Source organism: Microtus oregoni, unplaced genomic scaffold (genome assembly GCF_018167655.1).
Source record: "Microtus oregoni isolate MIOR12 unplaced genomic scaffold, Mior012 000072F_ref0000427, whole genome shotgun sequence".
NCBI lineage: Eukaryota > Metazoa > Chordata > Mammalia > Rodentia > Cricetidae > Microtus > Microtus oregoni.
In genome coordinates, this window is record NW_024543979.1 from 2609864 (window position 1) to 2630454 (window position 20591).

The 20591-nt window shown below is 42.4% G+C and overlaps 1 protein-coding gene across 6 annotated transcripts in view; it reads right to left on the reverse strand.

Moving 5' to 3' along the window:
* The window catches only part of Wdfy3 (WD repeat and FYVE domain containing 3), a 248977-nt gene that overhangs the window by 62992 nt on the left and 165394 nt on the right, over window positions 1-20591 (reverse strand). For 5 of the 6 annotated variants that reach the window (XM_041642101.1, XM_041642100.1, XM_041642099.1 and 2 more), the window contains 12 exons: window positions 19078-19309; window positions 17289-17449; window positions 15268-15379; window positions 12114-12304; window positions 10727-10879; window positions 9250-9323; window positions 9006-9167; window positions 7500-7594; window positions 4250-4370; window positions 3294-3511; window positions 1647-1882; window positions 144-278 (listed from right to left, as the gene is read on the reverse strand). In XM_041642101.1, coding sequence (XP_041498035.1) covers window positions 144-278; window positions 1647-1882; window positions 3294-3511; window positions 4250-4370; window positions 7500-7594; window positions 9006-9167; window positions 9250-9323; window positions 10727-10879; window positions 12114-12304; window positions 15268-15379; window positions 17289-17449; window positions 19078-19309 — 1890 coding nt within the window. The remainder of the gene's footprint in view (window positions 1-143; window positions 279-1646; window positions 1883-3293; window positions 3512-4249; window positions 4371-7499; window positions 7595-9005; window positions 9168-9249; window positions 9324-10726; window positions 10880-12113; window positions 12305-15267; window positions 15380-17288; window positions 17450-19077; window positions 19310-20591) is intronic. The other variant, XM_041642098.1, reaches the window with a different exon arrangement.

Below are 20591 nucleotides of genomic sequence, written 5' to 3' on the forward strand. Positions count from 1 at the left end.
TTACATTAGAGGTAAGAAAACGGTGGAGACTAGAGCCACGGCAAGCAGACAGCTGTGGTAAATGGCAGCGAGCTTTCTCTGTGCGGTAGCCAGCACTGCTCGTGGGCTGTGGGCTGCCAGCCCTCTGGCCGTCTGGAACTCACTGAATTCAGCATGCTGCGCAGCATCCCCAGCAGTAAGAAAGCAGATTCTGTGCACACGTTGTGGATGGAAGAGACCACTGTTCCGCTGGAGGCGGGGACTCCAAAGATAAAGGTCCAGATGGAATCCAAGTCAAACTGCAGATCAAGCAAGCAACAATAAGACACTGGTCATTTTTTCCCTAGAAGAGATGTTTAGATATTCTAACAATCTAAAATCTCTTTGAAACTACTTTTGCTTTAACTGAGTAATGACCAACCAATAGATCATTAGTAACCCTCCATTCTACACATCAAAGCCTGGGGAATATGGTATAGACCGTCACCTGGTCCATCTCAGCAAGTACCTACACATTCAACGTTACTCTATTCCTTTTTTCTAGACAAAATATGACCCCAACCCCCACACAGCAATTAGAAAAAAGATGAAATCATCAATGTGATCATCTTAAGGAACATGTTTACAGGAGCACAGTGAAGTCAGTCCCCAAACTCAGCCGTGACACAAACGTATGCTACCTATGAGTAAGATGTGACAGAATGAGTGGATGATGGGATTTACTGAGAGCAGCTTTATAGAACACCACGGCCATGGTGCTATGCGATCCAAAAAGACCTGGGAAACCAAATTCTACTGAGCATAAATCTAAGAGTAGCGCTTAGGAGATTTCATGGAAAAGGCTTAGTTAAATATTAAAACTGCTTTGAATATCATTTGGTGTTGGAGGGATGCAAAGTTGAATTTAAAGGTTAAAGTTAAGTCTTTATGGAGCCACAGATATCAGCTACATATAGACAATTTTAATATCTTTAATGACAACTCAAATCAATCATTACTGGAAATCATCTTGAAAATGTAAATGTTATATACCATTAAGAAATTAACAATGTTTTTCAAACCAATACTTGTACCTACTCATTTTAGAGTGGTGTGTGTGTGTGTGTGTGTGTGTGTGTGTGCGCGCGCGCGCGCATGCGCGCAAAATAAGCAGATGTGTGTGGAGAACCAAGACTGATGTCTGGTATCTCTCCTTCATCACTCTCTAGCCTTCATTTTTATATTTTGAGACAAAGTCTCCTCATTGAACCCAAGGTTTACAAATTTGGGTACAGAGGGTCAATGAGTTCCAAGGGTCCCCCATTCCCCCTACTTAAGGGCTGTGTAGCCATGGTGACTTCTTACTCGGGTTCTGGGGATCACAGGCTCAAGGTATCTTCCCACACCCTCCCGTCATTTATTATTATCTGGTATAAAATCAAATTTCTAGGTAAAGTTAGATTACTCAAAACAATCCTTTAGATCGTTAATGTCACCCAAAGTCCTCATGTATAGACAATCACACAGAACAACCAGAGAGAAAAGAAGGTGTAACTGTGATGGGGACGTCTTTCTAGGAAGATCACCTAGCAAATTTTCAGGGTCTTTAAATCCCCAAATTCAACTTTAAATGTAAGAAGGAAAAGAATGTCAGGTTTTACAGCGACACCTTACTAGCTAATTCCTACCTTGCAGCCCTGCTTACATCGGCTGCTGGTGACAGGCACACTGACCTGCAGGTTCTCAGGCAGCTCACTCACAGGCTGCTGCAGAAACAAGGCCATGAGGAGGAAATAGAGGGCAGGGACATTCGTGTGCTTAGGCAGGAAAGACTGCAGAACCAGGAAGCCGGGAAAATGGCAGGCCTCCCGGTTAATCTCCCTGACTGTGGATCTCCCACCGGCACTCCTGCCCACATTGAACCCTAGGAGGAAAGGAGGGAAGAAGAGTTAGGAAGGGTCCCAGTGCCACACTGACTCTGTGGCTGTGGCACACTTGTCCTGTGCTTGCACAGGCAAAGCCAGCCAGGGACCAGCGGCTGACCCCATCTTTAGTCCAGGTTCACGACACCACCTGCTGGACCATAGCCATCTACCCAGGAGGACACAGGTTCTCACAGAGAGCTGGGACAGGTCCACAGATGCTTCTCACAGTGGACAAGCACATTCAAGACAAGAGTAACTGTCAAAGAGCTCATGTTTCCAAAAGAATTAAGTGAAACTGAGCAATTTGTCCTAAAAAAAAAAAAGGCAGCATACACATCTTAACCTTAAGTTATATATGGAATCAGGCTTAGGAGTAAATGAAGACAAATGACCTCCTCACACAACACATCTGCACTGTCAGAAGACGGCAGGCGTGGAGAAGGCAGATCCATGCCCACTGTGGCTGTGGTCTCCCCAAGCTGAGTGGGTCACCCACCATTCTCTGAAACTTTGCCAGGAGCCAGCTGGGAGAGAGCGTGGATGTGGCTAAGAACATGCATGCATCTATGAATTCTGTCTCTACAGGAGTCCTCGATTACACCGGAGTTCAGGGTACGACCCAAACATGGTCCTTCCGACACCCCATGCCCAGCAGAGAGCTCAGTGCAGAGTGGATGTCAGCCACAATTTCAACAGAAATCTTTTGTGCGCAGAAGCAGTAGTGACAGACTTTCACTCTGAAGTTATTAAAATTTCAAATGGGATTCACATTTTCCAGTTATGTTATTTAACACAGGAAGAACAATTTATGTCTAGGTTGTTAAGTATATGTATCTTCACCAGTTTCTCAGTGCGGCTGAATTAATTGTCTAAAATATACTCTAATGAAGGAAAATTTCTCACTCTCATTCATACATCATCTCGTTTCTGAATCACGATGATCACATGTGACTTAGGCCCCACCATACATATCTGAGACAATGGGGCGTCTATCCTGCTGTGTGACTGATGTCAGCCCTGGGCTTTTGCTTCTCGTCTGTGAGTTATGGATGATATACTTACACATCATCCAGTTACTGTGCAAACCAAACAAGCTATTGCATGGCGAGCATGGTGACCGACGCAGGGCATGCAGCACGGACACTAACGCTCCCATTACTCAATTCTGCTGTAACAGTTGAGGTCAAAGATTGTATGGAACAATAAAAGCAGAGCCAGTTCTCTGAGTTTTCACATATTAAAATTCCATCTCTGGCTGTAGTTTGAATCTGGAAGACTATAAAGTTTCTTTTTATTGTTATTAGAATTCACAGTTCCTAGGGGTGGTGCTATCAACTGGAGAGCGCACGCTTACACGGCACTCAGACAGACCAGCAGCGTATTTTGAAGCACGGAACTGGAGTCTCTCACCTAGCACAGTCCCTATCTTATTTGTCAGCACAGAATCCGTCTGCTCCAGCCATCCTCCGCCGCTGAGTCCTTCCTTAAACTTGATGAGGATCGACTGGTTACTCAGCAGGGCCACAAGGATCCGCATGGCAGCTGTGACCGTGGTGGGATGCAAGTGTTCTTCCATGAACATCAGGATCCAGTCAAAACCCAGGGTCCTCACCAGCTCTTCACAAGCCCTGTTCCAAGACAGACAGATTCAAAGAAAGGAAATTAGCTTTCAAACTAAACTCAGATTTCAAACAGAAAATTTGGCTGAGCTTCATTTTTGATACTATCAAAACTTGTTTGAAATCTGGTTCTGTTTGACAGGAAGTGATGAGTAACTGATGTTGGAGGTCCTTCTGTATATGTGTTTCTTTTATTGGTTAATGAATAAAACTGTTTCAGCCAATGGCTTAGCAGATTAAAACCAGATAGGAAATCTGAAAGGGGGCGGAGTAGGTGGAGTCAAAGAAATGCTATGTAGTCACAGAAGGAGAAAGATGCCAGAACATTACAGGTAACCACAGCCTTGTGGTGATGTATAGATGAACAGAAATGGGTTAATTTAAGATGTAAGAGCTAGCTAGGAATATGTCTGAGCCACTGGCCAAACAGTGTTGTAATTAATATAGTTTCTGTGAGATTATTCAGGTCTGGGTGGCCAGGAAACGAAAGTGCAGCCTCCGTTTTCAAGGAACAGCATACAGGAATATCGGTTCTTTTACTCCTTTTTATTCTTCATCATCGTCGTCTTCTTTTTTTTTTTTTTTTTCCTTGAGAAAGGTTATCACTACGTGGTCCTAGCTGTCCTAGAACTCACAATGTGACCAAGCTGGCCTAAACACACAAAGATTTGCCTGCCTCTGCTTCTCAAGTAGTGTGATTGAAGGTGTGCACCCCATGCCAGGCTAGGAGTAGTAGGTTTCACTTACTGCAAGTTAATGCTTGTCTTTTCTTTCGATGTATGAACTAGTTTTAGCAAGATGTCTAGAAGTCTGTTCCTCAGAAGTATAAGATTAGCAGATACAAGACCTCCGAACTCCTCTTCTGACCCTAAGGGGGAGATAAACACATTTACATACCCCAGGGATAGAGGATAAAATGCCCAACCCTCTTCTTTGAAATAATGAGGAAAAAAACCTTGTAGGAAACATGTTCTTCACAAGTGATTTCCACCATACCAAAAAGAAAATGAACCAGATAATTTCTCTTTAGAACCATGACCAGTGTTCATTTATACCTCCAACATTGTCAAAGGTAGTGACTTCAGACTTCTGTGTTTTAACTAATACTCCCCTATCTTCTTTAGTAGGAGAAAGCCACCAATTAAAACCATAGGAATCAAAACAGTTATTCCCACAGAACCTCAGTGTCCCTGACAGGTCCTCTACTTCCTCTTTCTTTAAAGATGAGGTGAATGCAGTTGTGTGACCTAAAGCTCCTGGAACAGGCAACGCCCACATTAAAGCTTCGATATACTCAATGAACTCCCTAATTATGAAGACTTGGAATGTTGCAGATCAGGACCCCAGAAGCCTTACTTAGGCTCCCCTAAGCTTGCTCTTCTCTCGCCTCTGTGATCCAGTAAACCCTTCTGAAATGAATTAACTCAGCCAGCAGACTGTGACCTTTCACCAGCTACAGTTAGGAGAACATCAAGATGACAAGATGCTCCCTTGCTCTGCTGGATCCTGCTATCCAATGTTTGTACCCGTGTATGTGAAAAACTACTTACTTTTGTTCTGTAACTGTAAAACTTCACGAAGCCGTTCTACATTAAAACATGCTACCTGAGCCAACCTGAACCTAGGCCATGATCACTCATTACTGGCTCAAGAATAAACTTTCTCTTAATTTCTCTGAGATGAGAGCCATGCTTTCTGTTGAGACTAGATGTTAAAGTTTGAAAATAGGAATCATTAGTTTATTCAACAAATACAATACACAAAGCAAAGTGAGAATTTTCAGAACAGAGGCAAAGTCTACACAAAGCACAAAAGAAACTATAGCAAAGCTGAGCAAGACAGGTTCAGAGGCCCTCAATGGGGTGGACCAGAAGCCGAGGGCTTGAGCACCATTAGTCACCGCCACGCTTCCATTTCTGCTAGCACTGAGGCCCAGCCAGAACTCTATTGTGATTTTAGCTTCTATTTGTTTGGATCATGGACTACTCTAGAACTTTAGACTGTCTTTTAAAATATGGATTTGGCTGGGTGTGGTCACACGTGCCTTTAAACTAACATTCTAGAGGTGGGCAGATCTCTGTGAGTTCAAGGCCAGTCTCATCTTCATAGTGAGTTCCAGGCCAGTCAGGTCTACACAGTGAAATAAAAAGTAAATTTAGCTGAGTACAGTGGTGCATGACTTTAATCCCAGTGATCAGGAGGCAGAGGCACCTTGGTTTATATAACAGGTTAGGTCACCCAAAAACAGAAAGGGAGAGATCCCGACTCCCACTTCCCCTCCATACACACAAAGGGAATTTATTACTTTATTCATTATGATGCTTCAAGTTCACAAGGGGACTTAGGACACCCTCTTTCAGGTGCCGAGCACCAGGGGACCTTGGAACACTCAGTTCTAAATAGGATGTCTCCATCTCCCTCCCTCGGGAGTCAGGGAACTCTGGGGAAGAGGAGGTGGGAAGACTGGAAGAGCCAGAGGGGATGGAGGGCATCACGAAAACAAGACTGCCACACTATGAACTTGGAGATTATGGCAGCATGCCCAGGGCTGGCAGAGGTCTCAGCCAGATGGCCTTTTAGCACTGAGAGTAGCAGATACCACCGCCTATCCTTAAACCAGAAGTTGTCTCCAACTAATTTTCACCACCATCTCACTGAGGAAACAAGCCACACCTAAGGGCAGGCCCAAGCTCCACAGTAGACGGCCAACACAAAACAAACTCAATGTAACAGCATTTTCAAAGATTTTTGCTTTGTATGGGAACTTGTTTTCTTCTTACAGGTCTTTTGCTTATATATTGTGGTTTCTGATTTTGTTCATGGGTTTTCAGTGCATGTGAATGTGTGTCTCAGTATCTGTATGCTTCTTTCCCTTTGACCCTTTTTTATTCTGTTTTTTTTTTTTTTGTCCATTCTGGTTTGATTTTATTTTATCTTCTTCTTCTTATTTTATTTTTAGAGGACTGTATTCTAATGAGACAGAAAGACAGGGTGTGGATTTGGATGTGTGGGAGTATAGAGGATTGGATTGTGGGGGAGTGTAGAGGAGTGTGTGTGTGTGTGTGTGTGTGTGTGTGTGTGAAGGATTGGGTGTGTGGGAGTGTAAAGGATTGGGTGTGTGTGTGTGTGTAGAGGATCTGGGAAGAGTTGGGGTTAGGAAAACAATAAACGGAATATACTGTATAAAAAAAATCTATTCAATAAAAACCCCAAACCTTATGTTGGTTTGAGCTACCTTGATTCAAATATAGTCACGATCTTAGATCTTTCAATTATGTTGCGTGAGTGGCAGATTCTTTTCCCTAAAACAGAGGTGGCAGTAACCACAGCACAGGGTTGTTGTGTAGTTAGATAGAACACACAATAAGTATTCAACCAATACTGTCTATCCATTTCATCATACTACTGCTATTTTTTTCTAAGATCAACGTGGTTTCAAATGAACTGGCAGGAGCGAATTAAGCAGGAGCTGTATGCTCTAGTCCAAGTCTGCAGTAGTAGACCGGTTTTAGCATTCCAGTCTCTTAATCTTTGTCCTCTGCAAGTTGAGGTTACACTACTTTTGCTATACTTCTTCTGTGTATGTCTGTAAGCTATAAGATTCCATGGGACAGATTTGCTGATTATATAACAGGGCAATAACATCAATAATGATGAACAAGGAAAGTTCTCTCTCAGTATCAGCAGGTAAAAAGATTTCTCTCATTGACTACTGAGAAATAATACTAGTAATATGGACATAATTTTAGAAATGAAGTAATTTCAGTAATACCAGAAAAGGACTGCCATGACTCTAAAATCAGGAAAGATTTTATATTTTGTGACCACACTACATTTCTGCATATTACATAGATTTAACATATGACAGATATACCCGTAAAGACAAAAAATGTAACATAAAGAGGAATGTCACATAATATTTTCACATACAATTCAGTCTCATTTGTATCATATGAGGGCAGAGTGATTAGCTGCCCATTTTCTTTGGTTAACTCACCCACATCAGGTTTCTCTTCATTATTAATTTCCATAACCACGAATTTCTCACAAACTGCAAAGGTTGGCAACGTAGAGGAGATGAACTGGCCAAACCTTTAAATAAAGCAGAAAGCAAAAAAGGTCTAATGTTTCTTTTTCCTAGATCACGAGATACAAAGAAATGAGAAAACAAAAACACACACATTTCTGCTTCGACTTCTATGGCTCTTTAGGTGACAGTATTCGGTTTGCTTTCTCTTAGACCACACCTAGTGCCATCAACACAGAGATGTCTCTAGGTTTTCAGAAGTCTGGGCTCCTTAACGCACTGAGCCATGTGACTTAACAAGCTGGAGAGCTTGGCTGGTCAGGTTAGAATACTCTGGCTGATCTGTGCGAGGCCACTGAGCCGGGGATGGAGAGCTTGGGTTCAGAATACAGGCTAGGTTATACATATATGATGTGTGTGCGTGGATAGAAGTATATTTATGTGCACACACACACAGAGGCACTGACTGACTTTTAACAATGTGACCAGAGACAAGCAGTGAGAGTTCTCTGGGCCCTGTTCATTTACAAAGGAAGTGAAAAACTTAAAAAGTTAAAATGTTGATGAGGTTTGGTGATAATTTCATCTAAGTGATTATATGGCAGAATAAATTCTAAATAAATAATAGTAATTAAGATAATTGAAATTCTCCAAAACAGTGTCAAGGTCTCGGCTTTGAATATCAAAGTTAAAAGCATCAAACAACTTTCTGCAAACTCCATAAATAAAAGGAAAGACTCTGAATTTCCCTCATGTTAAAAAAAAAACAAACTATTACCTACAGCATAGGCGTGCAAGTGTGTGTTTGTGTGTGACTGTGGGGTAAGCATGTATGTAGGGGTGAGTGCCCGTGCATCTGTGCAGGACAGAGAATGAACTGCCTTTCCTACCTTGTCCTTCTCTACTTTGTTCTTTTGAGACTGGGTCTCTTCCTGAGCCTGGTGCTCCTATGTGACAGCTGGGCGAGCAGCCAGCCCCAGTGACCCTTCTGTCTCTGCTTCCATCTGTATGGGGTTACAGGCAGACCTGGCTTGCTATGTAGGTGCTACTTAGCTCATCACAGCTGCATAGCAAGTGATCTTATACCCGAGCCATCTCTTCAGTTACTCTAAATAAATTAATACTCAAATCATATAAAATATTTATGTCGCAACAATAAAGCTTCATCTGTTTCTGAGTGACAGAGGGTAAGGCAAGGTGCAAAGCAGAAGTCTATATGCATGTGTGTGACACACACCCGAGAATGAACAGGCCTTGAGGAGTGAGGGTGGGGGCTGACAATTCCTATAATAAAAACTCTCACATCTAGGTCTGCCAATGTTTTTGGCTGATTTCCATACCCCTTCCCACACCTTACTTGCATGATACTGACATTACATTTGTTACATGAGCATAGGGACCCTAGGGACCAATTCCATCCAACTCAACTCATCTCTACCTCACTGGCGAGTTCAGTCTCTAGAGAGACAAACCCACCTGAGCAGGTCGTTGCTGCTGGGGAAGCCCTGCAGCAGGAAGCTCAGGACATTACTAATAGCAGCAATGGTCGGCTGAGACAAGGACATGTCTCGGAGAGTCAGGAGCAGCTTGGGGATTAGCTGAAATTCCCTCATTAACTTGGCATTCTTGGAAGCCTCACTGTAAGAGAAAGACAGTTTACACATTGCAAGACCATCTCTTTCACAAGTGGACAGTCAACCACACGAGCATTAACTAATACCTGGACTCGGTCAGCAGTTCAATGAAGTGTTCAAATAAAGAAAGATGAAGTTCATACGGTGCGTGGAGCCAGACCTACAACAACGCATGAACAACAGAATATTTAAGCCTGAAAATGCTCCATTGTCAGCAGAACAAAATCAAGCACATTAATGGAACATACTTTAGTCATATAATTAACTATACACAGTAGAAAATGGGGAGAAAAATCAATCACTATAAACAGACCCAAGAAGACAGAAATGCAATTACCATGCTTTTAAATCTATTATATATATTCTATATGTCATTCATAAAGATAAATATGATCGTTGACATTTTTAAAGTTTGGAAAAGTGAAAATGGCCAAGTAGAAGTGCATTCACGCAAAAGCATCTTTAAATAAAAAGAGAATAGAAAAAGCCTTCTTCAGATGGGAGAATTCATTGCCAGCAGACCTAGGTTATAATTCAGGTACAAGTGGAATACAGGCTCACGAGAATGCTTAGTCATTAGGAGCCCTCGCTGCTCTTGAGAGGAGACAGCTTCAGTTCCCAGCACCCAAACTGGATGGTGCACAGCTACCTGTAACTGCAGCTAAAGGGGACCTGAAACCCTGTACACGGGCACAGATATGCTTACACAAAAAATAAAAATAAAATCTTTAAAGAGCTGTAAATATGATACATTTGGGCAATGAAAAGATTTTTTTAAATGCATTTAAAAAATTAACTGATCATTTAAGGTGAAAATAATATGAACTATCTTGGATATTATAAATTAGAAAAATGTGCAAATACAGCAAAAGGATAGGAAAGAAGAAATGGACATAGTACAATATTCTTCAAAGATAAACCACATTATTTTAGATTATAAAATAATATCAAAGAAAATATATGCTGTTATGATTATTTTATTTGTGAAATGGCTGTTTATAAAAAGGGGAGGAATTATTTATAGACTATAGTGGCTTAGTAATAAAAGATGCTCTAGGAAGTCATGGAGTAGAAAGGTACTGTGAAACGGAGCCAGAATTTGGTATTCAATTCATGTTTGCATATTAAATGGTAATCATAAACTTGAAATCAGAGGAATCATAAACTTGAAATCATAAACTTGAAAACTGCTGTTTTAGGGAGCACATTCTTTCACTATGGAGCTGCTAACCACCCAGACTCCACTTCTCGTGGAAAAGTTTCTTTCACAAGAGCGTAATGGGAACCTTTGGTTTTGCCTGCTGCAGTAGAAATGGGCAGTTGCAGGGTATGTATTAAGCATTTAGTTTCTGTAACATTTGTAGAACAGGAAGTATCTGGAGAAAAGGAAATATAATTACATGATTTCTTATGTTTTACTAAATGATACTGATATAATCATAAAATCACACGATTTCAGACACATATAACTGAGATAAAACTGCTTAACTCTCTCGGAGAAGAAAAAAGAAAAAGCTGAATAGATCCAGCAACTTTGTATTACGAGTTAGTGTGTATACTTACTTCAAAATCACAAAGCAGGTCCTGGAAAGCCGTGGAATTGGGAATAATGGATGTCTCATGGCCACTGTCAACGGTCCCCACCAGGGAAAACGTGAGATGCAGGATGTGGCTGTTGAGAAGGGAGCGTTTCTTTTTTAGCAGCATTGCCAACAACTGGAAGAAGAAGCACAACAGGCCTACTTATTGCAGATAATCAAATGGATCGTGGCACATATAACGGATCTAGTCAACGGGTTAACTCTTTGTTGGCTTCATGACCTAATGCTATTAGGGCAGGTGAGGTCCCGCTGGGTGAAAGGAGCCACTGGGGACGTACTCGGAGAAACAGTCCTCAGTCCTTTCCTGTCTCCTGCTGCATGAGATCAACAGCTCTCCTTAGGCACATGCTCTCCACTCCGATGTCCTATTTTACAACAGGCCAGCAGTCACAGAGCTAGCAGATCGTGGACCAAGCCTCCAACAGCACAAGCCGGAAGACAGCATTCCTGCCTTCATGCTGGCTTTCACAGGCGTCCAGAGACAACAACAAAAATTCGACAGCAGAGACTCAGTGTTCCCTCAAATATTTAAACTGTTTCCCTTGCGTCCTTTTTCTGCCCCACAGATTACACAGCAGAGAACAACGCCAATCTTACAACCCCCTCTGCACCGTCGGGAACCCCCGTGTGTGCTCGCTGTACAGTGGCTCTCATACTTAGTGAGTATGAGAGCTAGAGATGAAGGGGAGTGAAATAGAAGGGAGCCACAAAGAAAATGGGGAAAGCTTTGAGGGGTCACCAACCCCCAGTCTCTCCAAGGAACAGCTAACCTGATCCATTTCACTTCACTCCCTCTGGGTAGGGAAAGAACACCCAAGCTAGCAAACAGCACTCTGAACACGGCTGGCTTTCTCTATCCATGGCATTTGAACATACAGATTAGGTCAAACTGAGGTCAAAAACATCCCATTTAAAAGCTTTGTACAGACATTTCCTCTGATTATCCCCTAACCACCGCACTATATAGTAACTGTAGGGGGAGAACTGTAGGGACAGACTTCACATAGTAGTATGAGCGGATAAATATCTCAGCATTCAGCACATGGACTAGTCACACCCAGGTCACATGCAAAAGCAGCATGGATGGATGAGATGTGGATGAGACTTGCACAGAGACCTGGGACCATTCCGTAGGACAGCGAGGGTCCAGCGCCTCATACATATCAAGGCTGCCGAAACAATGCAGTCTGCAGGACACGGGAGACTGAAAGACGCGGACCTGAGAAACCAAAGTTAAAGCCACACAGATGTCTCCTCATTCAATACGTTGACAGTTTAGAAAACAGGACTAATGAGAATGAGGTGATCTGGGTAAAGCGGAGTGACGGTAAAGCCTTACGGTTACCAACCTGATAGCCCTTGATTCTCTCCATCTCCTTACTGGCTAGCGGGTTACTCTTGACCACACAGACCAGAGCCTTGACTGCTGCATACAACCCTTCCACATCAGAGGCCATGGCCACAAGGCCCAGGATGGCAGCAGCTCCTCCAATGTACTGCAGCGTAGTGGCAACAGGCTTAGGGACAAACGTTCTTACTCCTTATTGAAAAGAGAGTGAATGATAATTAAATAGATTTCCCATGCAAACAAGAAGTCACACTGACGAGTTTGCTAACAGTCACATATTTCATAAAAAAAAAAAAAAAGAAAAGAAAAATCTGGGAGAAGGCAGTGTTAGTTTACGGACTCCCAGAAAGGCGTGATACGAGCATATAGAATGGGTTTAGAGCAGCTTCACCTATCCAGTACATGGTGCTGGGCAAGAGACAGGCTAGAAACACAGAGGTCAGGAACGTGATCTGGGGTGAGAAAGAGCTTCCTAGTTTCTGCTGGGGATCCATGAGGGGAAATGAGTGCAGGCCAGGGATGCTGCGCCGGTGAGCGCTACCTGCCTGCTCCTCAGGACTGAGTGATCAAGATGCCCAATCAGAGGCTGGAGAGATGGCTCAATGGTTAGAGTACAGCATGTGGTCCTAGAGAGCCTGAGTTCAACTCTTAACACTCATGTTAGGTGGCTTACAACCTCCCATAACACCAGCTTCAGGATCCAGCATGTTTGGCCTCTGAGGGTTCCTGCCCATACGTGCACCTCAGCTTCTACATATACACATACTTAAAAATTAAAACAAATCTTTAAAAATAAAAGTAGCTGTGACGTGTAGCCCCTGTTACTAAGAAGGATGGATGAAGATCACTTGAGCCCAGAGTTTTGAGATCAGTCACAATATAAAACGTATGAGGAATCATTATTTTATACTTAGCTAAAATTGCATTTGTACGTATAAGTGTATGTGCATGTACACACATTTCAAATGAAATTACATCATACAGGCTTCTAATACTCCTCCCACAAACTGTTTAACAAACCTTCAATTAGTACCAGGCATGGGAAATCTTTCAAGTGGTTAGTCAGGGGAGTCTGTCCAAGAGAGTCCCAAAACAATAGAGCCTATTGCCAAAGCCCTGGATGTCTCCCTGTTGCCATAGCTCCTGGATGCCTCCCAAATGCCAAAGACATTACACATACTTTGAGGATTTGAGCTGGAACTGACCCCAAACCTCCTCGAGGACTATTTTCCATAGTACTAGAAGGTGCAATGCAAGGTGCTGAGGGAGGAAAGGATCAAGAGTCCTAGCCAGATGTGGCACCTATGTCCATCACAATGACCGGGGGCAAGCTATCCTTATAAGTGCTGCCCAGCCATGACACACAGCTGGTAAGGTCATGGACCTGAGGATCTTCTAGGGCGATTTTCCTAACCTACTATAACCTGGCTACAGTCTCCACACTTACCTTTATGTGCGCAGATAAGCACAGCTCACACTTCCATCAATCTCTATTTGCAGAAGCAAGAGATCAGTATAGAAAGTCACAACAGATCAAAATGCAGATCAGCTGATCATACGGTACCCAGCCCCAACTGCTCCATCTCTCAGGGAACAGAATGGAGGAGAGGCTGGGGAAAATGTAAGACCAGGAAGTCTGCTATTAAACTGTGACTCTTAGAAGTGACAGAGAAGCTGTGTTCATGAAATCTCAACATGTCTCCCTAAAGACCTGAACCGTTCCAGCAACGGTTGATATCCTAATGTCGATATCTCATTGGGACCCGCAACGTGATGAAGAGTGACAGGCAGTTGACAACTGCTGAGAGAAAGAGACTCAATCTTCACTGGAGATGAGCTCTCTGATTGGGTTACCCCAAACCAAGTGGACAGCCTTAAACACAGGCATGCAAGCAACTGAGCAGACTCAGCAGGCTGTACTTATAAGTTGGTTCAGTTCTCTGAATGTGTAAAGACGAGGGTTTGAAGAGAACAGGCTGTGAATCTGGGAAGCTAGGAGGCAGGGCCCTTAGACATGAGGGATAGGAGGGAGGAGAGAAATGATGTGATTATAGTTTAACTAAATAAAAAAGGAAAAACCCAATATAAATATACCCACATGTTAATATGAATTTAATGTTTATAGGCTTTGCAGCATTTATAACATTTTAATCCATGAGAACCATGGATTTTGAGAACTATTTTCTAAGGCTATCAGGGTAAGTGTTATTCACAGGGAAGGAAACTGAAGTCTAAGCAGCTTAGATGCTTGGCCTGAGTCACTCAGTGGGAAGGCAGGAATTGGAACCTGGTCTGCCAATGCTTTGCTCATCACTTCCCACCACACCACACTGTGCTGGGGGGTTCTGCAAAGAATGGAAAGTCCTAAGTCCCAAAGCGGTGCTCAATCAAACAGAAGACCTTTAATAATACAATATTACTACAAAAGAAAAGCAGGGTCAGGATATGGCCAGCATAAGGTGCTGAAAATTGCAAGGACGAATTAAACATAGGAGTAGGCCCAGCAAAACTGCTTGTTACTCTAAAAAGGAACCAGCATCACGGGAGCACAGCTTTAATCAGTTCTCCTGAAGCCTGGGAGCCTGACTGGGGTGCCTTGATCCTGCCTAACCATAAACTCCAACTCCAAGACAGAGTGTGGAGCTCTAGCCGAGGCAACTCTGATGCCTGTGACATGTGGATCGTGTGTGTCTACACCCAGAAGCTCCCCTACTTCACTCTTTCTGCTGCTGTCTGGAGTTACTGGGGAATAGACTAATGGCTTCGTGCCTGCTACAGACGGGCTCTACAATGGAGCGACAACCCCAGTTCTTTCAGATCATTTCTAAGGAACAGAAAGACGTACGAGCAAAACCAGCATAGAATGAAACCACAAAGTAACCAATGCTTTGATTTTCACAACTGTTTCAACATGCCATTTGCAGTTTGTACAGAAGCTCAGGAGATTTCATGAGTGCTCATAATTTTTAAATGTGATTAGAATTTGGGACAAATTCATAACACGGCAGGAACATGATCTGTAATGTTAAAGTGTAATGTCAAGTGCTTCAAAATATAAACTTAAAAAATTCCTTGTCTCCCTTTATATGAATATGAAGGAAAGAAATGCACATTTGAAAGCAAAGAATTTGAAATAAGAAAGACAACTTACTCACCCAAGTAACCAATGAGAGCGGCCCCAATTGTGCGTGCTGGGCCATTGAGATGGCCTGCGGCATTGTGAACCAGCTTCACAGGGGTGGCATTCTCATGGGAGGAAATGCCCAACTGGAGAACAGGAAAGGAAAAGAACACAGTCAGGGAAGAATGGTCTGTTATGATGCTACCACTCCTCTGATGGGTAAACCCTTTCTGCCTCCTACTTACAGAATATGTAAATATGAGTCTTCTTTACAATCTTTCCTTTAATTGGGCAAGGGCTTCCAAAGTATGAGATTTCATAAAAGTAATTTTAAACACAGTCGGCAGAGGTAAAGATAGCAGAGATATTTGAGAGACTTCCTGAACAGACCTCCCCCATGGCTTGAAGACTGTCCACCATTCAGTGCCTTGCAGACAAATACCGTTGATGATGCAGTTTTATCCAGACCCAATCAGCTTTATTTGTATAAAATTTCCAAGATTACAGATGAAACATGATTACATAAGGAAAATACAAAACATACCGACTAGGCTCTTCTGCCATAGAGCCAGAATCACAGAGAAAATCTTTTTTTTATCGTATTTGCTTAAATTTTAACAATATCAGTATTTTTTTTTTTTTAAAAAAAAGGAAGTCTATGTGGTGGTCCAAGCTTAAAATTTCAGTGTCTAGGAGGCTAAGGCAGCAGGAATCCAGGTCAAGACCGATGTGGGCTATGCAATGAGAACTTGCTTCAGAAAGCACAAACCATTCAGCCTAATAACTTATCAAACAATTGAAATTGTGTTCTTTAGGATCATAAAGTTCAACTTCTTAACATTCTGTGGCGTGGGGTCACACCCAGGGAATGTGTGTGAAGAAAGTGTTCTACGGCTCAGCTACACTCAGCCCCAACTTGACACTGCCAACATAAGCGCTGATACTCAGTTTCCCAATTAAGCTAAATATTTAAATATGTTTGGCCTAAATTAGGAGCAAAATGTACCAAATATAAATGGCACATGAAGGTGGCAATATGGAAAAACAAATATGCTAATTAAAGTCCCAGAATAAAACTAAGAAAATGCATCAGAAAGGTATTTGCAAATCTAATTACTGAAAGGTAGTGGAAGATGTGAATTTATATTTCAAGAGAGTCAATGCTTCCATTCCAATCAGGGAACACATTTCTCAAAAAGTCTAGGTATTTCATATTTGATTTTTAGAGATCGAATGTTTATAAAAGAAAGAAAGAAAACACACAGAGAACAATCACTTCAGATGCTCAGGTCTGCATCGGAAAACTACATAATACAACAAAGGAAATAGTTTGGTTTGACTGAATTGTCAACTTGACACAACCTAGAACCACCTGAAAGGAAAGTCTCCAATCGAGAACTGTCTAATGTCTGCGAGGAACTGTCTTACTAACTGATTGATGCAGGTGAGACTGGCCCACTGTGGGCGGCACCATCCCTAGGCAGGTTATCTAGAGCTGCATAAATAGCTAAGCATGAACCCGAGAGGGAGTCACATGCAGGGTTCCTCCACTTCTTGTTTGAGTTCCTACCATGATTCAGTGAGGGACTGAAACCTAACACAAGAAATAACCCTTTTCTTGCCATAAGCTGCTTTTGGTCAAAGTGTTATGTCAGCGAGAGAATGACAAGAGAAGAGGAAATGAGTAACAAATGTTGCAGTTACATCCAGCAATCCTGCCCTGCGGGGAGGAAGACCATGGCAGTCTCTTGGATGCTTTACCAAATTACCACCCAGCTAAGAACAACATTAACTTGATGATCTTAGTTTTGAAGATGTGAGGACAAACCGGGTCCTGGCAGCCTAGGAGGGTACTGGCAGCGTTGTATTGGCTGTGGAGAACCCATTGTCTTTCCGCCTACATTTGTTGGCCCATGTTCCCTTTTTTTCATCTTTAAAGCAAGCAACATCGCCCTCTACTACATTGGGCTTCACCTCTGAGGGACCCTGAGGGCCCATCTGGACCACCCTCCCAGTGAGAACCTCCATGGTGAACTAGGAGAGCGTTCCACTTACCTGTTTAGCGATAGCTTTGCTGTCTAACTTGTTATAGACTTTCCGAATTCTCGCCACTGTTAGGGAGGACACGGAGAGCGCATAGAGGCCAAATGACACCTTTTCCTCTGCAACTAGTGACACAGGCGAAGGAATGACACCTTCAGACTTTACATCTTTACCTTCAAAAGAAAGAGTGTGTCTTATCACAATGGCCAACAGTTTTCTACACACTCAGAACAAAGTGTCTATTCTTACTGTCATTCTTGCCTGGGTGGCTTTAAATATTTTTTAAAGTGGAAATAAAAGACAGCCAGATTTCAAAGCCATTTTGCCTTTTTAGCTCTTGTCTATTTCTGTGACTACAGTATAGGAAAGGGGCTGCCAGTCATACAAGCCTACACCGTTGTACTCTTACCGAACCTGACCATCAGGCCTACTGCACAGGGGGCAAAGGGATGAAAACTTCATCTAACAAACCATCAAACACTCCATTCTGCATGGGAAGGCGTAAGAATGCATGGGTGTCGGCAGCTCTGCTTACCAAGGGCTCTCACCCACATTCCCCACACCCCTTGGAACAGGACTGTGTACCATGGTGGGGAAGAATACACATTTTGGAATCCTGCTTTACTACTGAAAATCTATGTTGTAAATCTGTCTGTCTGTCTGTCTCTGCCTCAGTTCCTACACTGATGAAATGAAAGTGAAAATGGTAGGAACTGAGATATATAAAGATATATATATATATATATATATATATATATATATATTTGAGAGAAATAAATATGCACGAGGCGGAGCAGAGAACAAGGCCCTTGGGGATATTAACCCACTGAGCACAGGGTCGGCTCTCATCAGACACAAGGCTGAGTAAACAGAGTACTCAATCATCCTCTAGTTAGTATTTAGAACTTCTCTGTCATAACCTAGGTCTCTGAGACAATGAGTGAAATCAGAACAAGAACAAGGCAGATGTGACACACCTGGGTGTCACAAGTAAACTGTAGTCAAAAACGGATTTCAGGAAACGGATTATTAGGAGTGATAGCTTTAATCTTGAGAATTTAGTTTATTGGACCCACTTGTTCTTTTTTAAACATTTTAATATTTAAATTGCTTCATGTGATAGAAGTAACATAAAGAAAATAGGATTGAAGTTGACCAAAATCTTCACCTTTAATTCAAGAAGAAAACATGGGAAATTAGCGAGTAGATAACGAATCAGAAAAGTTCAGCGTGATTGTGAAAAGGACAGCGTGATTGTGAAAAGGACAGCGTGATTGTGAAAAGGACAGCGTGATTGTGAAAAGGACAGCGTGATTGTGAAAAGGACAGCGTGATTGTGAAAAGGACAGCGTGATTGTGAAAAGGACAGCGTGATTGTGAAAAGGACAGTGTGATTGTGAAAAGGAGTACTATATTTTCTTTCTTTTTTTCCCTTTCTTCTTTTGGTTTTCCGAGACAGGGTTTCTCCATGTAGCCCTGAGCTGTCCTGGAACTAGCTCTTGTAGATCAGGTTGGCCTTAAACTCACAGAGATCCACCTGCCTCTGCCTCCCAAATGCTGGCGGGTCTCACCACTGCCTGGCTCTATATTTTGTTTTCTCTATCAATTTATTTGTGATGCTGGGAACCTAGACATGGCAGCAAAACACTCTAATCCTGAGCTATATCCTCAACCCGAGAGGAGCACTTTCAACAGGAGTGATCGATACAATTAAAAAGCACATACCCAGTCCTGCACACACACGGATCTCTGCAGAAGTTATGTCCCATACAGCGCGCAGAACTGAGGCTAAGTTACTCACATGGCACGCAGACAGCCTGGAAACTTCCAACATAATTTGGTCCGAGTTCATAGATAGTGGTGACACTGGAAGGAGGTAGAACTTCCTCTAAGAAGTGAGTGGGCCCCAGGCGCCAAACCAGTGATGCAGTGTGGCGCTGTGCAGGCGGAGTCCCGATGTAGGCGTAGACTGTGCTCAGCACTGGGGGATTTGCTGAGCCGGAGCCTCCAGGAGTGCTGTGGACATAATGCAACTGCAGAGAAGACACAAGGGTGAGACGGCGAAAACTTGGAACCCAGGAATAACTACTTTTACGTTACATGTGTTCTCATTATCCCAAGACCACACCATATATTCAAACCAAGTTGAGAATCCAAAGGGCAAGATTCTACGGTCTGTAACTGGGTGCTCAGTGCAGAAATTTGTCATCAGATTCTCACAAAGTACATTATATAGAGAAATGGCAACAATTAAATATAGGGCTACTATCACTCACTGCCTGTGGTCTAATTATCAGATTAATGATGCTTCTTTGAAAATGTAGAGTTCACAGTTCTACGATGAAACCAATTTTGATATGAGTCTAATGAAAATTACTGATTAAAAGTATCTTAATAGTAAGAAAAATAAAATCTATAATTCATATGCACATATATTATCTCAACAGAAGATAGGCATGGTTGATTGACATTCTTAGAGTTGAAAATGTTTTGTTTACTGATGAGACATCTTAATTATCAATCAACTCATTTTAAATAAATATATATTTCAGTAGCGTGTAAGAGATGAGGAATTAAGGGTCTGCCTGTAACGGTAGCTTCTGTGACAGGTGAGAGACATTGCCACTGATTTGTTTTCCATAACATCAGCCAAACTCAGACCATACCCAAAATTTTACATTATTAAAGAATGATCCCAGTGTTGTCAGCAACATGGTGGTGAGGACCCACATGTCCATACCAGCCTGACTACTCTTAGTAGACGTGTGTGCTTGGACGTGTGTGTGTAATGCTGCTGTGTGCTTCTCAATCCTAAAAGCTGGCGACACAATAGCGTGGATAAAGAGGAAGCTAGCAGTCTAGAGACTCACATTAAACACCACCATACACCAAGGAACCAGCGAGTACTGCAATGGGAAGTCCGGCGTCTATCTCATTGGCACAGAATGTCACGATAAAACACCACTACCACAGGGGAAGAAGATGATTCCAGGAAGCTGATGTTTTCACACAAGGAGACTAATTTGCTTTCGTTATTCTCTCAAATAACATCAGTGTAAGATGGACACTGTCTCACACAAGTTAAGAATTTTAACCTTGCTGAGTTCTGTTCAAAGTAAGGACAGCTTACAGCCTGGACTGGAAATGCTTTAGATCGATTTAGTCTGAACTGGAAGTGCTTTAGACAGATTTTCCAGACTTTGGCATATCTATGCAAACTTTGCTACTCAGAAAATGTAAAATTCAAAATACTTTGAAATCCCCCCCCCCCACACACACACCTTTTGCGAATGATACTGGCACTCAGGAAGTTTT